The 15,747-nt window shown below is 53.2% G+C and overlaps 8 protein-coding genes across 8 annotated transcripts; 2 read left to right on the plus strand and 6 right to left on the minus strand.

The window, feature by feature from the left end:
• Positions 1 to 14: 14 nt before the first annotated feature.
• On the minus strand, positions 15 to 1,008 carry N7498_005435 (class I SAM-dependent DNA methyltransferase; the record flags this gene model as incomplete). The annotated part of the gene is made up of 2 exons (XM_058452497.1): positions 15 to 800; positions 904 to 1,008. The coding sequence occupies 2 exons, from the start codon at positions 1,006 to 1,008 to the stop codon at positions 15 to 17; spliced, it is 891 nt and encodes a 296-aa protein (XP_058309035.1).
• A 771-nt stretch (positions 1,009 to 1,779) lies between these two features.
• On the minus strand, positions 1,780 to 2,702 carry N7498_005436 (cell division control protein 14; the record flags this gene model as incomplete). The annotated part of the gene is made up of 2 exons (XM_058452498.1): positions 1,780 to 2,387; positions 2,453 to 2,702. 2 exons carry the CDS (start codon positions 2,700 to 2,702, stop codon positions 1,780 to 1,782), a joined length of 858 nt encoding a protein of 285 aa, XP_058309036.1.
• Positions 2,703 to 3,570: 868 nt separating this feature from the next.
• On the plus strand, positions 3,571 to 4,766 carry N7498_005437 (FPP/GGPP synthase family protein; the record flags this gene model as incomplete). The annotated part of the gene is made up of 2 exons (XM_058452499.1): positions 3,571 to 3,947; positions 4,016 to 4,766. The coding sequence occupies 2 exons, from the start codon at positions 3,571 to 3,573 to the stop codon at positions 4,764 to 4,766; spliced, it is 1,128 nt and encodes a 375-aa protein (XP_058309037.1).
• A 413-nt stretch (positions 4,767 to 5,179) lies between these two features.
• Positions 5,180 to 6,060, minus strand: N7498_005438 (Smr domain-containing protein; the record flags this gene model as incomplete). The annotated part of the gene is made up of 4 exons (XM_058452500.1): positions 5,180 to 5,507; positions 5,567 to 5,817; positions 5,880 to 5,980; positions 6,027 to 6,060. 4 exons carry the CDS (start codon positions 6,058 to 6,060, stop codon positions 5,180 to 5,182), a joined length of 714 nt encoding a protein of 237 aa, XP_058309038.1.
• A 2,623-nt stretch (positions 6,061 to 8,683) lies between these two features.
• Positions 8,684 to 9,923, plus strand: gpaA (guanine nucleotide-binding protein subunit alpha gpaA; the record flags this gene model as incomplete). Its single annotated transcript, XM_058452501.1, has 4 exons — positions 8,684 to 8,801; positions 8,870 to 9,212; positions 9,272 to 9,828; positions 9,880 to 9,923. 4 exons carry the CDS (start codon positions 8,684 to 8,686, stop codon positions 9,921 to 9,923), a joined length of 1,062 nt encoding a protein of 353 aa, XP_058309039.1.
• Positions 9,924 to 10,637: 714 nt separating this feature from the next.
• N7498_005440 (uncharacterized protein) lies at positions 10,638 to 11,646 on the minus strand (the record flags this gene model as incomplete). Its single annotated transcript, XM_058452502.1, has 2 exons — positions 10,638 to 11,420; positions 11,488 to 11,646. 2 exons carry the CDS (start codon positions 11,644 to 11,646, stop codon positions 10,638 to 10,640), a joined length of 942 nt encoding a protein of 313 aa, XP_058309040.1.
• Positions 11,647 to 11,925: 279 nt separating this feature from the next.
• On the minus strand, positions 11,926 to 12,411 carry N7498_005441 (uncharacterized protein; the record flags this gene model as incomplete). Its single annotated transcript, XM_058452503.1, has 1 exon — positions 11,926 to 12,411. The coding sequence occupies one exon, from the start codon at positions 12,409 to 12,411 to the stop codon at positions 11,926 to 11,928; it is 486 nt and encodes a 161-aa protein (XP_058309041.1).
• A 1,109-nt stretch (positions 12,412 to 13,520) lies between these two features.
• N7498_005442 (acyl--CoA ligase) lies at positions 13,521 to 15,422 on the minus strand (the record flags this gene model as incomplete). The annotated part of the gene is made up of 4 exons (XM_058452504.1): positions 13,521 to 13,749; positions 13,836 to 13,939; positions 14,009 to 14,300; positions 14,368 to 15,422. The coding sequence occupies 4 exons, from the start codon at positions 15,420 to 15,422 to the stop codon at positions 13,521 to 13,523; spliced, it is 1,680 nt and encodes a 559-aa protein (XP_058309042.1).
• Between the last annotated feature and the right edge of the window lie 325 nt (positions 15,423 to 15,747).

Genomic DNA, 15,747 nt, shown 5'->3' on the forward strand with positions numbered 1-15,747 from the left:
GATTGATTTTTCTGCTATGTTTTGCTGAAACAAATCCCAAACCAGACCCTGATTCCAACCCACTTCTTCGCCCGTGCACCCAACGTCTCACCCAACTGTTGATCGACCCCCCTTTCCAGGACTCCATTCTCCCCTTCCTCGCCCATTAACTGCTCCATCTGGAAACCAGCCTTCTCAGCCGCCGCCAACACCTCGGGAACGGTGTGACAATAGCTCGTGGGTCGGATCTTGACCCCGGTCTGCGGATCCGTGAACCCAGCCTGGCTAATCGCACCCATATCCGCGTGCATGTTTGTCACCAGTAGATACGCGCCGGGCACCATCATCGCCGACGCCGCCTCAAAAAACTCCTTCGCGGGAATGTGCTCAAGCACGAGTGTGGAAATGACACCAGCAGCACCCGACACCTGCAGCGATGGAGGTAGTTGTGTCTTGGCCGATGCACCTTGCAGGAGATTGACGACGCCCAAGTAAACCTCCGGCATGCCCTGGAGGCCCTTCTCCGTGACGGCGGCCTGGATTGCGCTTCGCGCTACCTCTAGCATGCCGGGTGAGGCATCAAGACCCACGACTTCTGCCTCGGGGAGCAAAATAGCTCCGCTTTCTTGGCGCATGGATAGTGCTTCAAGTAGCTGGATCGTGTTTCTGCCCGTGCCGCATCCCAGGTCGAGTAGCTTCAGTGGGGATAATTGTGACTGGGTCCGGAAGCGTGCGTTCACTCGGTCTAGGAATTGAGGGAGCAGTGCCCGCATTTCAATCGTGTCGATGCGTTGAAGGAAGTTACCATCTGTGTCGTAGACCTGTTGGCAATGTTAGTAAATTGAATATATATGTTGCAATCTGGGAAACAATTATTGGTTCAACCCTTGGAAAGTTCCAAGGGGTCCTGGCTCTAGAACATACCTCTGCCCACTTATCGTACGCCTCCACTGTCCCGACATATTGAACTGGTTGGGGATCTCCATTGTGAGGTTTCTCAGCCAGCTGCTCCTGAATTGTCATCGTCATGTTGCCGAAAAAGGTGAGCCTTGAAGCAGGTGTTCTCAGATCGGAGCCAAGAGGGGAAAGTGGGGATATATAGTTCGGGGCATGGTTCGATGTTCTCCACAATATTGGTCCAGGGTAAATTTTAAACGCTGAACAGAGTTGACTCACCCCAGAGATGACTCAAACGAAGCAATAAAAAAAAAGTACAGTGGCCTCGGCATCCACCGCACAAGGATCCTCCGCACGAGCACCAGCCAATGATCGATCGATAATCCCGCAGCAGGGCGCGGAACATCGACATGATTTTAAACGTGTTGGCTCCCCGGGTTGGGATGGCCTACTTACGAACCGGGCTTGGAGCCATGTTCTACTGAACGATACATGTGGATCGAGTATACAAATTCGTGATATTCGAGTCAAAATAGGACAGAGAAGAATCGTACACAATCATGTCGCCATTAAAGACACACAAGGAAAACGAGGCAAGAAGCCTATCGGGAGGTCGACATAATCCCAGAATTGGAGAGGAATGCCGAAAGAGGTGAAAAAAGAACACAAGTAGGAAAAAAGAGGAAAGAGGATAATGGAAGTCGAACAAAGAAACCAGGGAGCGGGAAACAGCATCAGGCTTGACAACATAATCACGCCGTACCGGACGGAACATAAAGCTCGTGAGAATCGAAAAATAAGAAGGCTGAAGAACCGAAAAAAAAAGAGGCTGGAAAAGAAAAGAATCAAAACTCAAACACATTTTGTCGTGGGCGGAAGTCCAGCCATCGCCTCAGCTTTCATTTAGTACACCGTTGCCCCAAAGGGTGCGGTTTCTTTGAGGTCCTCCACAAGGTCCTCGACGTTGTTCAGGTAACGGCCCAAGAGCGCCTGCTTCTCGTCCGTTGTCCGCGTATCTCGGAGCATCTTGCCCCCACCAGCCGCAGAGGCATGTGAGCTCTGCGGGCGAGTGGAAAGCTTGCTGGGGCTGCGCTGCAGACCTGGTGGGCTACCCCCGGGGGCTAGAATGGGCGTTTCGGGCATGAGGTAGAAATACAAGAACTCCACCAGCTTCAATTTCACCTCACGTGAAGTGGCGCGCTGTTTGAAAAGCGATGTAATGGTGAGAAGGCCGTCGAGGTCTTCGAAGGTGCGCGTGTTTGCGGGGCAGTCCAGCAGTGCGGTGACGAGAGTCAATAGGGTGGCTGACTGGATGGCCGGGCAGTTGATCGGGTCGAGCAGATCGAGGAGGAGGTTCATGTAGATTTCGCGCGCGAAGAGGGTGCGCGACGGTGGGTGCAGAAGCAGAGCGCCCTGGATCAGGTCGAGGGTGCAGACAATGAGCATGTCGTTTGTACCATTGCTGCCGCGGCCGAGCAGGTGCTCAAGGCAGGATACTAGGCGCATTGCCACTGTACAGAGAAATCGGGATTAGTTGGGAGATCAAAATAAACAAATCGATCTTTATGAAGCTTACCATTCCATTGGAAGCTTTCCTGCAACTTGAAAAATTCCCTAAAGGCCGGGTCATCGCGCAGTTCGGATAGCTCCTTTGGCACCGGTTGCGCTTCGACAGCCAAATAGGATCTCCGTCGGTCGGCCGCCGACTTTGGTTTGGAGAGGCAAATTTGCGCCAGTAGGCCCTCAACCTGGCGCAGACCCTTTCGGACCTTGCTGGGCTCGTAGGAGGAAAGATAATCAAAGGAATGAGCCAACAGAGTCTCCATGAGGATGTATGAAACGGTAAAATGAAGAAAGAAAGAAAAAAAGAAACAAGGAGCTGTTGGCCAGACGGGACAACAGCGCTCAGCTGTCGAGCATATCACAAACAAGGGATTCGCTTCTAAAAGACAAAAATCGGGATCGATAGGGTGGTCCGTGGGGGCCGATGAGGTCAGTCGGGCCGGCCCAAAGTAAATAAAGGCAAGCGCTAGCGGTTGCCCCGGACGACCCCGCCGTGTTGACTCTGCAGCGGCACCCCTAGTCCTGGTTTTTAGATCGGTTTTGTGTTCTAGGCGCAGATTAAACCATGGCGTCAGTCGATGCTTAATTCTGACAGCCTGTTAAAACCGGGTTCTGCCCTGGGGAAGTGCTATTTCTGGTCGCCAGCGCTCTGCCGTCACTATCACCGTGTGCACAAGGCCAGCTGAACTCGGCGACTCCGGCGTCTGTTGCCGTAGCAAAGTGCTCACCTTGCAGGGGACTGCCACTTGACTTTTTTCACTAATGCTGCTCCCGTTGCTACCCGATTGACGATCATTTGTGATATATCTCTTTATTGTCTTTTTAGTCTGCCCTAGCTGCATCGCCAATTGATCGATCGATTTTGGCCGTTTTGGCCGGACAGCGCCCGATTAGTCAGCGGAGATCGCAAACCAGAGCTGTTTCGGCTCCGAAAGCTCAGAAGCATGAGTTTTAGAATGGAAGCAGGAGCTTGACTGTCTCGTACTGCGCGTGCCTAGTACGAGGTGAGCTTCGAAATAATATTCTCTCGCATTGTTGGTGCCTAGGCTTTATGTCATCTGCTCTCTGCATCAGCTACCCCTCCACCCCCTCCCCTCCGACTTGTCCCTCACCAGCTTCTACTACAGCACCATGAATTCTTTATTTCAACCTCCAAACCCCGTCCCACTGAGGACAAGCTCTGCTGGTGCCACGAATGGTCCAGGCAGCCCGCCGTCCCAACGACACAGGAAGTCTGTAGTTGATGGGGACCGAGCCGAGGGACAGGCCACGAAGCACAGACACAAGCGCAATAAGTCAAGCGTGGACGGCACAAAGTACAAGGATGGAACGTGGTCATCAAAAAATGAAGAGATCCTCATAGGGCCCTATGAATACATGCACCAGCATCCGGGCAAGGATGTGCGCCGCCAGCTGATCGAGGCGTTCAATTCCTGGCTTCAGGTTCCGCCAGAGAGCTTGGCGATCATCTCCAAAGTGGTGACCATGTTGCATACGGCGTCGTTACTGTAAGCTTCCCTCCTACCGGTGTATCCCTTGCCGACGAAGCATGTTGCTGACCTGCTACATCATGCAGAATCGACGACGTTGAAGACAACTCCGTCCTCCGCCGCGGAATCCCCGTCGCTCACAATATATTCGGCACAGCCCAGACCATCAACTCCGCCAACTACGTCTACTTTCTCGCGCTACAAGAGGTCCAGAAATTGAACAACCCCGCCGCGATCGACATCTACGTGAAGGAGCTACTGAACCTCCACCGCGGCCAAGGCATGGACCTCTTTTGGCGTGACACGCTCACCTGTCCAACCGAAGACGAGTACTTGGAGATGGTGGGCAACAAGACGGGCGGACTCTTCCGACTAGCAGTGAAGCTGATGCAAGCCGAGAGCGCAACGGGGAAAGACTGCGTGAGCCTGGTAAACGTGATGGGCCTGATCTTCCAGATCTGCGACGATTACCTCAACCTATCCAGCACAGCATACACCAAAAACAAGGGTCTGTGCGAGGACTTGACCGAGGGCAAGTTCTCTTTCCCGATCATCCATAGCATCTGCGCCAACCCGTCCAACCACCAGCTTCTCAGTATTCTGAAGCAGAAGACCCAGGACGACGAGGTTAAGCGTCACGCTGTGCACTATATGCAGAGCACGGGCAGCTTTGAGTACACGCGCCGGACCGTGATTGAGCTACGCGATCGTGCCTTGACCTTGATTGAGATGATCGACGCCACGCCCCGCATCAACGGTGCCGGGGATGGGCAAATGGTGCGTGCGGTCTTGCATAAGATTGTGGAGACCACGCTATCGGATGAGGCCGCACAATAGTCACGGATGAAGATGACGTTGACATGGAGTGGGCCTCGGAGTTTTTCGCTGTACTTTTTCACATACTCTTTCGATCTGCTACTGCAAATTTGCTATGTCTAGCGATGAACATTACGAAGTCACGATCATACTAAGAATGATATTCCCATTACGTTCAGTACCTAGGTAACAGCCATCTGGCTTGTAGTCATGATCAAAAGTCCCCCATGTATTTGCAGGGTATAGGGCAAAAGTTCCTCGTCGTGAGTCATCAGCCTCAGATGTTCCAACCCTCGGGACCAGATTCCAGATTCATCAAAGATATTAAATGCCCCAACATGGTCTGATATACACGAAACAGGGCCATGCATATGATATGGGTTCTATATAAGCCCTTGAAACACCAAAGATAAAAAAGATCGCAAAAAATAGCCTTACATAACCACGCAGCAAGCCTTCTCGAGCTTGCGCATGACCTTGGGCAGCAGTGACTTGACAACCTGCTCAATCTCATCTGGCTGCTGCTGCTGCTGCTGGTGGTGTGTCTGCTGCTGGCCGGGGTATTGCTGGTGCGAGCCGTGTGGGGGTGCCTGGTGAGGTTGATAAGGGGGCATGACAGCCTCGCCGCCGGTCAGGTTGATGTACATCCGGCCGGCGTTCTCCTCAGTGGCGTATTGCAGGCCCAGTTCGCGGCAGATCTGCTCAACGCGCGGCTTGATCTTCTGGACGTGGCCTGCAGAGTGGTTGCCCTTGCCGACGATACTAGAGTTCAGTTAGTTCAGTAATATGGGGGGATACGTGATGCGAATGGCGGTTCGTACACATGCAGGTGATTCTGGCCGTGCGACTTGGCATAGCGGATGCGCTCTTCCAGAATCTCCTCGGCCTCCTCGACAAACTGCCCGTGCAGGTCAATGGTATCGGCGGCAACGCGCCCGTTGGCGTTGTTCTCGCGGAAGATGAACTCCGACGCCTGCTTGTTGTACTCCTCCATCTTGCGACCATGCGCCTTGCCCTCCTCGGAGAGCTGCTTCGCGGCCGCGCCATTGCCGCTCGAGTAGGCTTCTTTCGACTGCGCCGATAGTCAGCCTCCATAATCTATCTCAACGCGACGAAAGAAAAGAGAACTCATACCCTGGAGAAACATTCACCCCGCTTCGACGCCTCCTGGCGCGCTAGGTCCCGCAGGCGATCGTACTCCTGCTCGGCGTCGCTGCTCTGGTCGTGGTTGAAGGCTGACGGGATTAGCTCAAACGTAGACAATTGGAGCGCGACACATACCCCTCGGGCCCAGGTGGGACATTTCGTGTGACATGGTGCTGGTGGGTGCTCCGACGTGCAGTTGCGAAGGAGTGCAATCTCTAAGTGGGGACTTTACAGGGATCTGAAAAATCGGATCGCGATTTTCGATTGCTGGTTCGATTTCCGCCTCCCAGATCGCGCGTACCGTGGATCGGAGGGTTCAGATTGTATTTTGTATCTATGACGGGGTGTGTGTACTTTGTTTGTTTGTTTGTTTGTTTTTTTTTCCAGATCCAATTGTTCATTGTATGCGATGCTGACAGCCTTTGGGGTTACTCTCTGATCTACGCCTTCTTATGCTCATGTAGAGCGGAGTTTAAGGCGCTCACCTGTTCGCCAATTATTCCCTACACTAAATACGGAAGAAATCGTGAGTGACGAGAACGCAAATAGTCAAACCTTTCCCATAGTGCACTTCCCGCGGACAGCTACCGTGGCGTTCGTCGCGAACCGCGAACCGCGAACCGCAGCGCTATCTTCGCGCTATTGCTAGACCGGTGGGGTCTAGGATTCTCTCGGTCCACTGTATAAACGCCTGCCACATGGCGGTATCGTCACTACGGAGTCCTTTCAAACCGTATGGGGCTGGACACTTATAACCCTTCTAGGCGTTAGCGCAGTAAATTCTCGTGGTCTTCAATGTTAGAGCCTTCGACCTTGCGAGCCGATGCTTGTATACACACCGCAGACTCCAAGCCCCATGGTAGTAAATAGCATATGCAAGGCAAATCCATCCGCAGTATGCGCGGACCAAACGGAGGCGTTGATAGCGTCAATGCGAGACGATAGTGAGAACGAGTGTATGGCTGTGTCATGTCAGATAGAAAACTGTATGGTCATTTGCCATTTTCTGTAGCTTCATAAAGTGTAGCAGCTGCCCTTGTATCTCAATGCCAGTCGCTCGATCGGAGACCAGGATCCCCGGGGTAGCAATCCCGTATACTCTCTTCACGACTCGTTCCTTCTGAACGTTGCTGGGGACGCAAGACGTTGCATGAGGATAGCGTCTTTCAATTTTTCTTTGGATGTTCGAAGGGGAGCATGGGATGTAACGAAATTTCAAAAATTTGAGATTCCCTGATAAGATGCGATGAGAGGGAATTAGTAATGGCCTTAGCCGAAAGGCTCGGGATAATTGGAGCAACTGAACCGGAGCATATCCCCAAACCCCATGATGTCTTTAGAATGCGAGGGCAGGGGATGGCGCGCGGCAAAGACAGCCTAAAAGCACTAGACGGTGGGTCGGGGGCGATAGCGTATGGGAGGCAGAAATTCCAGAAATTCCATGAGTTCAGGGGGCCCATCATCCCCACGCTAAACAAATACCTCCCAGCCGGATGAAACGCAAGCCCACGAACCCAAGCGCCCCATGTGGCCACTGCGACCGACGCTTGTGGTCCGACTGGAAACGGACTGGAGAACGTCCGACCCGTTTGTATTCCACAATCGCACTCTCGGGCATCAGGGGAGTTTACAATCGTAGTTTACGGGAAGAAGGGCGCCAGGTCCTATAACCCAGACAAAGGATCGACATTGCCCAGTGCTTAGACTCCAGGTATTTAATGGAGCTGGCCTTCAAGACAAAGATATCAGGTTTTGAGCGGTGTCGCCACCCTGAAAGCCTCCATCGAATGTACAGTCGGGCTGATTCCGGGTGTGACGGGCGAAATTCTTTCAGCATGTTCCAGGCTGAAGCAGTAGGCTGAGAATGCTTCGGGAAGCGTGTCAGAGAGTGCATAATGGCATCAGAACCACGGTCAGCATGGCGGATCGAAGACCCAGAATAGCATGGTCTTTCCGTGCTCACGGGGATCATCACAGGAGTGAAATTCTCCCTCACGGACAATAACGTTAGTTCCTGGGGGATCCACAGTGATCTGCGTCGGAGGTGGTTTCCTTCTACTCCGTACCCCTGAAGGGAAAGCAAGATGTTCAATGGAGGTGCGTAAAGACCTAGCTATGCCTATAGCGGACAGACTGAATGATGAGCCGATTGACCGAATCGCCGTACAAGCACGATGGGTTCAAGTAATATAGAAAAAAAAAAAAAAAACAAAAAGAAAAAGGGGAAGTCGACGGGCCAGTTCTCCACCGTCGCGACAACCAATTGCAGGGGCCAACGCGATGCCAAGTCGACCGGTGGTCACCGTACGGTCACGGTTCGTTTCGCCGGCGTGAACGTAGGGTTCCCATCCCGTAATACCAGCGTATCCCCGTTCCCTGCTGAATCTTCCAATTTCCCCCCTCTTCCCCCCCTTACCTTCATCGACCTTAAACCTCCCCTTCTTTTCTCTCCAATTCGGGTTGCTTCCTATTTACTTCTCCACGCCACTTGCTACTCATTCCTTTACTTTCTTTCAAAGGGATATCCTCGGTGCGTGCAAATCTGACTCCCCTGCTCTCGTGGTCCGTTTCACCCTTGCGTCAAACCCCCATCCTGAAACGTCTGCTCTCTGCGGCCTGTATCACCTGTCCGCCAAGTCCCCGTTCCCACCGCACCAGCCTGTCACTCGAAGGTAAAAAATAGTCTGCTGACACCTGATTCTGTACACAGTCCCTGTAATTGACCCCGATCCCTACCGAGTCGATCGGCTCGCACATCCGCATCACCTTCGTTTTACACATCTACCGCCATTATGGGTTGCGGAATGAGCACTGAGGATAAGGAGGGAAAGGCGCGGAATGAGGAGATTGAGAACCAGCTCAAGCGCGACAAGATGATGCAAAGGAACGAGATTAAGATGTTGCTTCTCGGTATGTGATTCGACCCCAGCCGAGATTGGCGCGAAAGGGAGGACGGTCGGCTGACGATGGGTTTACAGGTGCCGGAGAGTCTGGCAAGTCGACGATTCTGAAGCAGATGAAGCTCATCCACGAGGGTGGCTACTCGCGTGACGAGCGTGAGTCCTTCAAGGAGATCATCTACAGCAACACCGTTCAGTCGATGCGGGTCATCCTCGAGGCGATGGAGTCCCTCGAGTTGCCTCTGGAGGATGCGCGCAACGAGTACCACGTTCAGACAATCTTCATGCAGCCTGCACAGATCGAGGGTGACAGCATTCCCCCGGAGGTTGGCAACGCCATCGGGGCCCTGTGGCGCGACACCGGAGTTCAGGAGTGCTTCAAGCGTTCGCGTGAATACCAGTTGAACGATTCCGCTAAATAGTGAGTTGCACTTGCCGTTGATCTATAGCTGCGACGACCGTACTAATTATCCCTTTTAGCTACTTCGATGCCGTTGACCGTATCGCCCAGCCCGACTACCTCCCCACTGACCAGGATGTCCTCCGCTCGCGTGTCAAGACCACCGGTATCACCGAGACCACATTCATCATCGGCGATTTGACCTACCGGATGTTCGACGTCGGCGGTCAGCGATCTGAGCGTAAGAAGTGGATTCACTGCTTCGAGAACGTCACCACCATTCTGTTCCTGGTCGCCATTTCCGAGTACGACCAGCTGTTGTTCGAGGACGAGACCGTCAACCGTATGCAAGAGGCCCTGACTCTGTTCGACTCCATCTGCAACTCCCGGTGGTTCGTCAAGACCTCCATCATTCTCTTCCTCAACAAGATCGATCGCTTCAAGGAGAAGCTGCCCGTCAGCCCGATGAAGAACTATTTCCCCGACTACGAGGGCGGTGCCGATTACGCCGCTGCCTGTGACTACATCCTCAACCGTTTCGTGTCCTTGAACCAGGCAGAGCAGAAGCAGATCTACACCCACTTCACCTGCGCCACTGACACCACCCAGATCCGCTTCGTCATGGCTGCTGTGAACGGTAAGACTTCTCGATTTCCCCTTCGTATCATTCAAAACTGACTCCATCCAGATATCATTATCCAAGAGAACCTCCGTCTCTGCGGTTTGATCTAATGAATTCTCCGGGTGTCGACAAGTGAACCTAGATCGCATGTGTTATTTTATTTGCGGCTTGTTAATCGGATCTCGCCAGGATGTGATCAAAAGCCTCGTTCCCAGATTCCGGCGTTGAACATTTCTTTTCTGTGCTACCATTTTTTCTTGTGTGTCTTCTAATTGCGCTTCCTGACACGATCACTAGCCGGTTCTTTCTGCTCTCGACGACGCGGAACAGGGACTTTTCTGCGCCACGATACACAGCCGTGGCTTTTGGTTATCTTTTTATTTCCCCCATCTTTCATCTTTCCTTTTTTCTTTCCCCCTTTTGTCTGATTTGAATGCTGGATATCCTATCATCTCTTCGTTTGCCCCCTACCCCGTCGTTGTCTCTTTTTGTCGATCTTGTATGTAACCATACCGTCACCCCCATCGTTTCCTTAGTCTCGCGTCCGTTGGGAGCCTCGAGCGACCATTTGGGCAATGGGCACGGGGAACTGTGGACAGGATACACGGATTATCATGTCTCTTCTCATGTGTCATGCCAGGTCGGTCGTTGGGTTATAGTCAGAGTTCAGGAATTCAATCATCGGGTTCCCGACGACTACATTCATCCGTCGTAGCGTGTACATTCTCTCGTCACCCAAAATCTACTCAAAGTTCAAACTAGGCTATGCATTTGAGTATTGAGTATGGTATGAATCCAGGGTATCTAAACAAAAAGAAAGAATATCAAAACCGCAACTTCGGCCCAATAAACACAAGCAACACCGCAACGAGCCACAACCCGAAAATCCACGCGTAGAGCATCATCCGTCCCCACCAACCCTTGCCCTCGCTCATCTTACGCAGCATCCCCATCCGCTGCCCCGCCGCCTCCATCGTCGTTGACGTCTTGTCGATCCCCGTCACCGCTCGGTCCAACACCGACTTCTCGTTCTCCAGCGTGGATTGGAATGAATGTGATGATGCTTTCAGTTGGCTGGCTAGTGATAGCAGTGAGCTGGTGAGGTCTTCTTGTTCCATGCGGTCGGAGGTGAGTGCTTGTTCGGTGGATTCGAGTTTGTTGGGGGAGGTATTGCGGCCTGTTGTCCGTGCTGTGTCTTTTCGGGCTTCTTGGGTAGTGTGGCGGTTGCGGAGTGTTGATGAGGGGGGTGGTGTTGCTTCGGGTGCGAGTGGTGATGTTGTAGTTACGGTGGTCGTAGACTTGTTGGCTTTTTGCGTGTCTTTGTTCTTCTCTTGGTCTATTTGGACCCGGGGTTGTTTCTGTGCCTCTACTGAAGTCCCCTCCACGATGGGTTGAGCAAACAACTCCTTCCATTCGTCATCTGCCTCGACATCCTCAGTCTCGTCCTCCGCACGGGCGTCCTCCTCATCCAGGACAATCTGGATCCGCTTCAGCAGCTGCCTGTCACGCGCAATCTCGGCCTGTGCCTCGTGTCGCCGGTCCAGTGGTTTCAAGTGTGGGAGAGAGCGTTCGAGCTGGGAAAGAAGGGTGCGCGCGTATTCGACATTCTATACGGAGCATTGGTTAGACATTGTCCCCATCGCTTTCTGTACAACGGATCGAGAGCGGTCTTACCTTGGTCACTCGCATGCGCTGGAACTCCGACCCTCGCAGGATACGCAGTTCCGACCCAGGAGATAAGAGGTTGTGTTCGAGACGGGTAAAAAGACGAGACACATTCAATAGCGTGAGATCGGGAGACTCCTCCATCGAGGGAAAAGCAGTTACAGCCATGGTTGTGATAGGCTTGAAGAGTGAAGATGCGATTGGAACTAAAGTAAACGAAGATGCCACCGGGCCCGTCATTGATGACTCAGCTCTCCATCGGGCCATGAAGGAACGAGGGTATCACAACAAGTCCCTTGAACCATCCATCCATGCCCCCAAAATGGAAATGGAAATGGAAATACATCAATGAGAAGAGAGATAATGTGTACAACTGAAAATGCAAAATAAGAAAGCCTCCAAGCTAAACAAACAGGACAAACAAAAATCAGATACCAGGACATAGAGCTAGCTATACTCCACAATCAATCGCCTCCAAATTTGCACTTCGCCGGTGTCCCCTTCGTGTATCTGCTGCACCGACTCGCTTCGACTTTGCACCGATCCACTAGCCTCGTTCCCGGCTTCAGATCGTGTGGGGATTTCGGCTTCCGAGGCCCCCGGTGAGCCTGAACCTGAATCTGTTTTCTGCATCTGCTCACGCGCCATCGCGGCGACGGCTCCGCTGCTTGGAAAAGTGCCGTTCCGTGATAGTGGTTTCAAAATGTCAGACGCCGACGGCGAAGAGGTGGATTTGATCATTGCTTTTTCCATGTCGAAAGACTGGGACCAAGGGTCTGGTTCTCGTTCCAGATATGCTTGCTGACCGCGGCGTCTGATATAGTGGATGGCCAGGAACAGACCCAAGCTGAGTAGGCTGATTCCGCTGTAAAGCGTCCACGAAGTGAATGGTGGTAGGCAAGATCGAATATATCCTTGAGCCGCAGATCTCATGGCGTTCGGGTGGAGACCACCGTTTAGTATACCTCCCGCTAGAGTTGTCAAGCCCGTGATGAGTTGGAATGGGTATTTCACGGCTTGTATGCAATCCGGTTGAAGCGATCTGAACTTGACGAGTACCCTGAGGCACTGAGGCACTGAGGCACCAAGGCACTATCACGAGAGCAGGGGAGAGAAATAATCCAGGGTTACGGACGGGCCCCGAGGCCGTATTATAAGCATGATAGAGGGGCCTAAGGTCATGAACTATGATCAACGGCAAGTAAGACCTGGCGGGGCTCGAGATCTATGTGCGCCTCTACAGAGTTCACGTCTAATGCATCTGCGCATCTGCGCTACGCATCCGGTTCGTGGCAGAAACCCTCGGCATCACGACCCCAATATCAAAGTCAATGCTGATGATGGATCAAAAAGTAAATTAGCCTACAACATCACCAACGATGGATGTGGAATGAAAAGCAAGAATCCGATGAGGCGTTTTCCTGCTTGTGGTGACTCCTGCGCGTCGCCTCAAGTGTACACACTTGTACTCAACCCCTCCTCTCTTGCCCCTCCCTAAAAAAGAAACAAAGTGGGTAAACGGATCGATTCCAGCTGTGCACGAACCAGCCACGATGTTCAGCTGGAGCCGCCAGGCGCCACCCAAACGGAGCGGAGATCTGCAGTCAAAGAAATCCGACGTGGAACGAGCAGGGATGGCGACTCAACGCCACGGGTGCGGTTGTGGGGATGGCGATTGTAATCTCGCGTCGATCGTCAAGCGAGTCGAATCGTCAAACCAGTCGAATCGGCACCGATGCTCACCGATCTTGAATCTCGATCGCGCGCCTCTTCAGCTGGGGGCGTGTACTCCGTATACTTTCCTGCGTCGGGTTAGTGGCGGGGCCTCGCGCTAACATGGCCCGCGCGCCGAATCACGCAGCGCGATGCAGTGCTCGGCTGCGTGAGTTGGTTTAGTTCATGCTGGGATTCCGCTTTAACTTTGGGCTCTGCATCCCGAGACCACGGATCCTCGCGAGGGATCGCCGTGTACATGTCAATATGGTCCTCTGTGTCGGATAAAGCATGATATGATAGGATATGATATGATAGGATATGCTATTCTAAAGCTTGGCCGTGACTCCCTTCAGCTCCACCGCTGCCTGGTCGCGTAGCGCCTTGCGCAGGATCTTCCCCGACGGGTTCTTCGGGATCGTCTCAAGGAATACAACCCCGCCGGTGATCCGTTTCGTTGCGGAGACCTTGCCCTCCATGAATCCGACGATCTCTTCGGCTGTAGCCGACTGGCCAGGCTTCAGGACGACGTACGCGCGAGGGCGCTCGTCATCGTTGCTGTTTCTCATTAGCATCTGACTCGAAAAGGGATTCACCGACAAGGATCCGATCATGAACAAAAAGAGGAAAAGGATAGAACTCACACCACGGCTCCGATCACCGCGACATCTGCTATCGCGGGGTGTTCCAGGAGTAGGGCTTCCAGTTCGGCCGGGGCCACTTGATTGCCCTTGACCTTGATCAACTCCTGCAGCCTTGTCAGATCCTTGTTTTTATTTCTGGTTTATTTTTGGCTCGGACTCTGGATATGTCATACCTTCATCCGATCGACCACATGGAACTTTCCCTGGTCATCCACATAGGCAATGTCGCCCGTCCGGAGCCATCCATCGGCCGTCTTGGTCTCCTGCGTCGCCTTTGGATTCCGCCAGTAGCCCTTCATGATATTCTGCGCACGTACCCACAACTCTCCGCGCTGGTTTCGTTCCAGGATCTCGGTAGTCCCATCCTCGGCCATGATCTTGGCCTCGCAGTTGGCATTGGGTTCCCCGACGGATGCTGAATAGCTCTTCTCCGTCGGATCCCATCCCAATATAGAACATGTTGCCCTTAACCACTTAGTTTTGGATCCTTGCCATAGCATAGAAAAAAAAAAAAAAAAAAAAAAAAACTCACTCAGTCATCCCCCACCCCTGCTTAACATTTATCTTCCCTTCCGGCCACAGCTTCTCCACCTCACTACAGGTCTCCCGACCCAACGGCGCGGCGCCACTACCGACACTCTCCACACTGCTCAGATCATACTTTTTCACAATGGGATGCTTAGCCAGCATAACCACAACCGGCGGCACGAGAATCAGATCCGTGATCCGAAACTTCTGCGTATACTCGAGCATCTGGACGAAATCAAACTTCGGCATGATATAAACGGGCGTGCCGCGGTACAACGCCGCCGCGATAAAGATGTTCTGCGCCATCGCATGGTACATGGGCAAGAAACACAGCCAGCGCGAGCGAGCCCTACGCTCCTCATAGTCTGGATTCAGCGTGCCAAGATGTGTGTACTGAAGCATGTTGGCGACGTAGTTCTTGTGCGTGATTTCCACGCCCTTGGGCCGGCCCGTCGTGCCGCTGGAATAATTCAGCACGAGAGTTCGATCTGCCAGCTCGGGCGTCGAAAGGTCTTCCCATTCGAATCCGGCTCCTTCTTCCGGCGACGCTACCAGCTCGCCCCAGTACCGACATCCCTTCCGCGCCTGGCCTTGCCCGTCGTAGATGGCGTTGTCGAAGATGTATACCCGGTCACGGCTCATGCCTGCCAGTTTGGCGGCTTCGATGCCCGTGTCCAGGCTCATACCGGCGCACAGCAGGTATGTTGCTCCGCTGTCTTGAAGCTGGTAGGCCAGCTCGCGTGCCACGTAGGTTGGGTTCGCTCCGGTGAAGATCCCGCCCGCCATGGCGATTCCCATGAGCACGACGGGGAAAAATAAGTCGTTGCCTGAGAACAGGAGGACTCGGTCACCGGGCTGCAGGCCGGACTTGCGCAGGCCCGCGGCGAACCGCTGGCTCCAGAGGCGGAAGTCATGCGGTGTCAAGTAGTGGGTGTCCGGGCGAGCTGCTTCCATGAAACATCGCTTCGTCTGGGACAGATTTGCCGTCGGAGAGGTGAGGAGCAGCGATGCAAGGTGGGTATTGGGGACGTCGATCGTCCAGCGAGACTTGTATGGCATGGTGTCGGTGTATTTTTTTGTGGCTGCGAGGAATCCGATCGAGGACCGACGAGACTATAAATGAGAGGATCCCGGCTAATGCCTCGCATGCAAGATAACCAATGCACGAGTCCGATCGAATCAAGACACGCGGGTTGATTCGAGACCGGAGCCTCCCCCGCATAAATCGGTTATGCATATGCGGGGGTGAAGAACTGCCTCGGGTGCACTGGGCCGAGCCGTGAGCGTCCGGTGTTCGTGTATTCTTGAGAGCAATTATTGATCTTATAGGGGTTGGATCCAGAAACTGCAGAATCGGCGACACAGGAAAGGCCATGCTTTCATG

Source organism: Penicillium cinerascens (assembly GCF_028974065.1).
Source record: "Penicillium cinerascens strain IBT 15544 chromosome Unknown contig_5_segment0_segment0, whole genome shotgun sequence".
Lineage (NCBI taxonomy): Eukaryota > Fungi > Ascomycota > Eurotiomycetes > Eurotiales > Aspergillaceae > Penicillium > Penicillium cinerascens.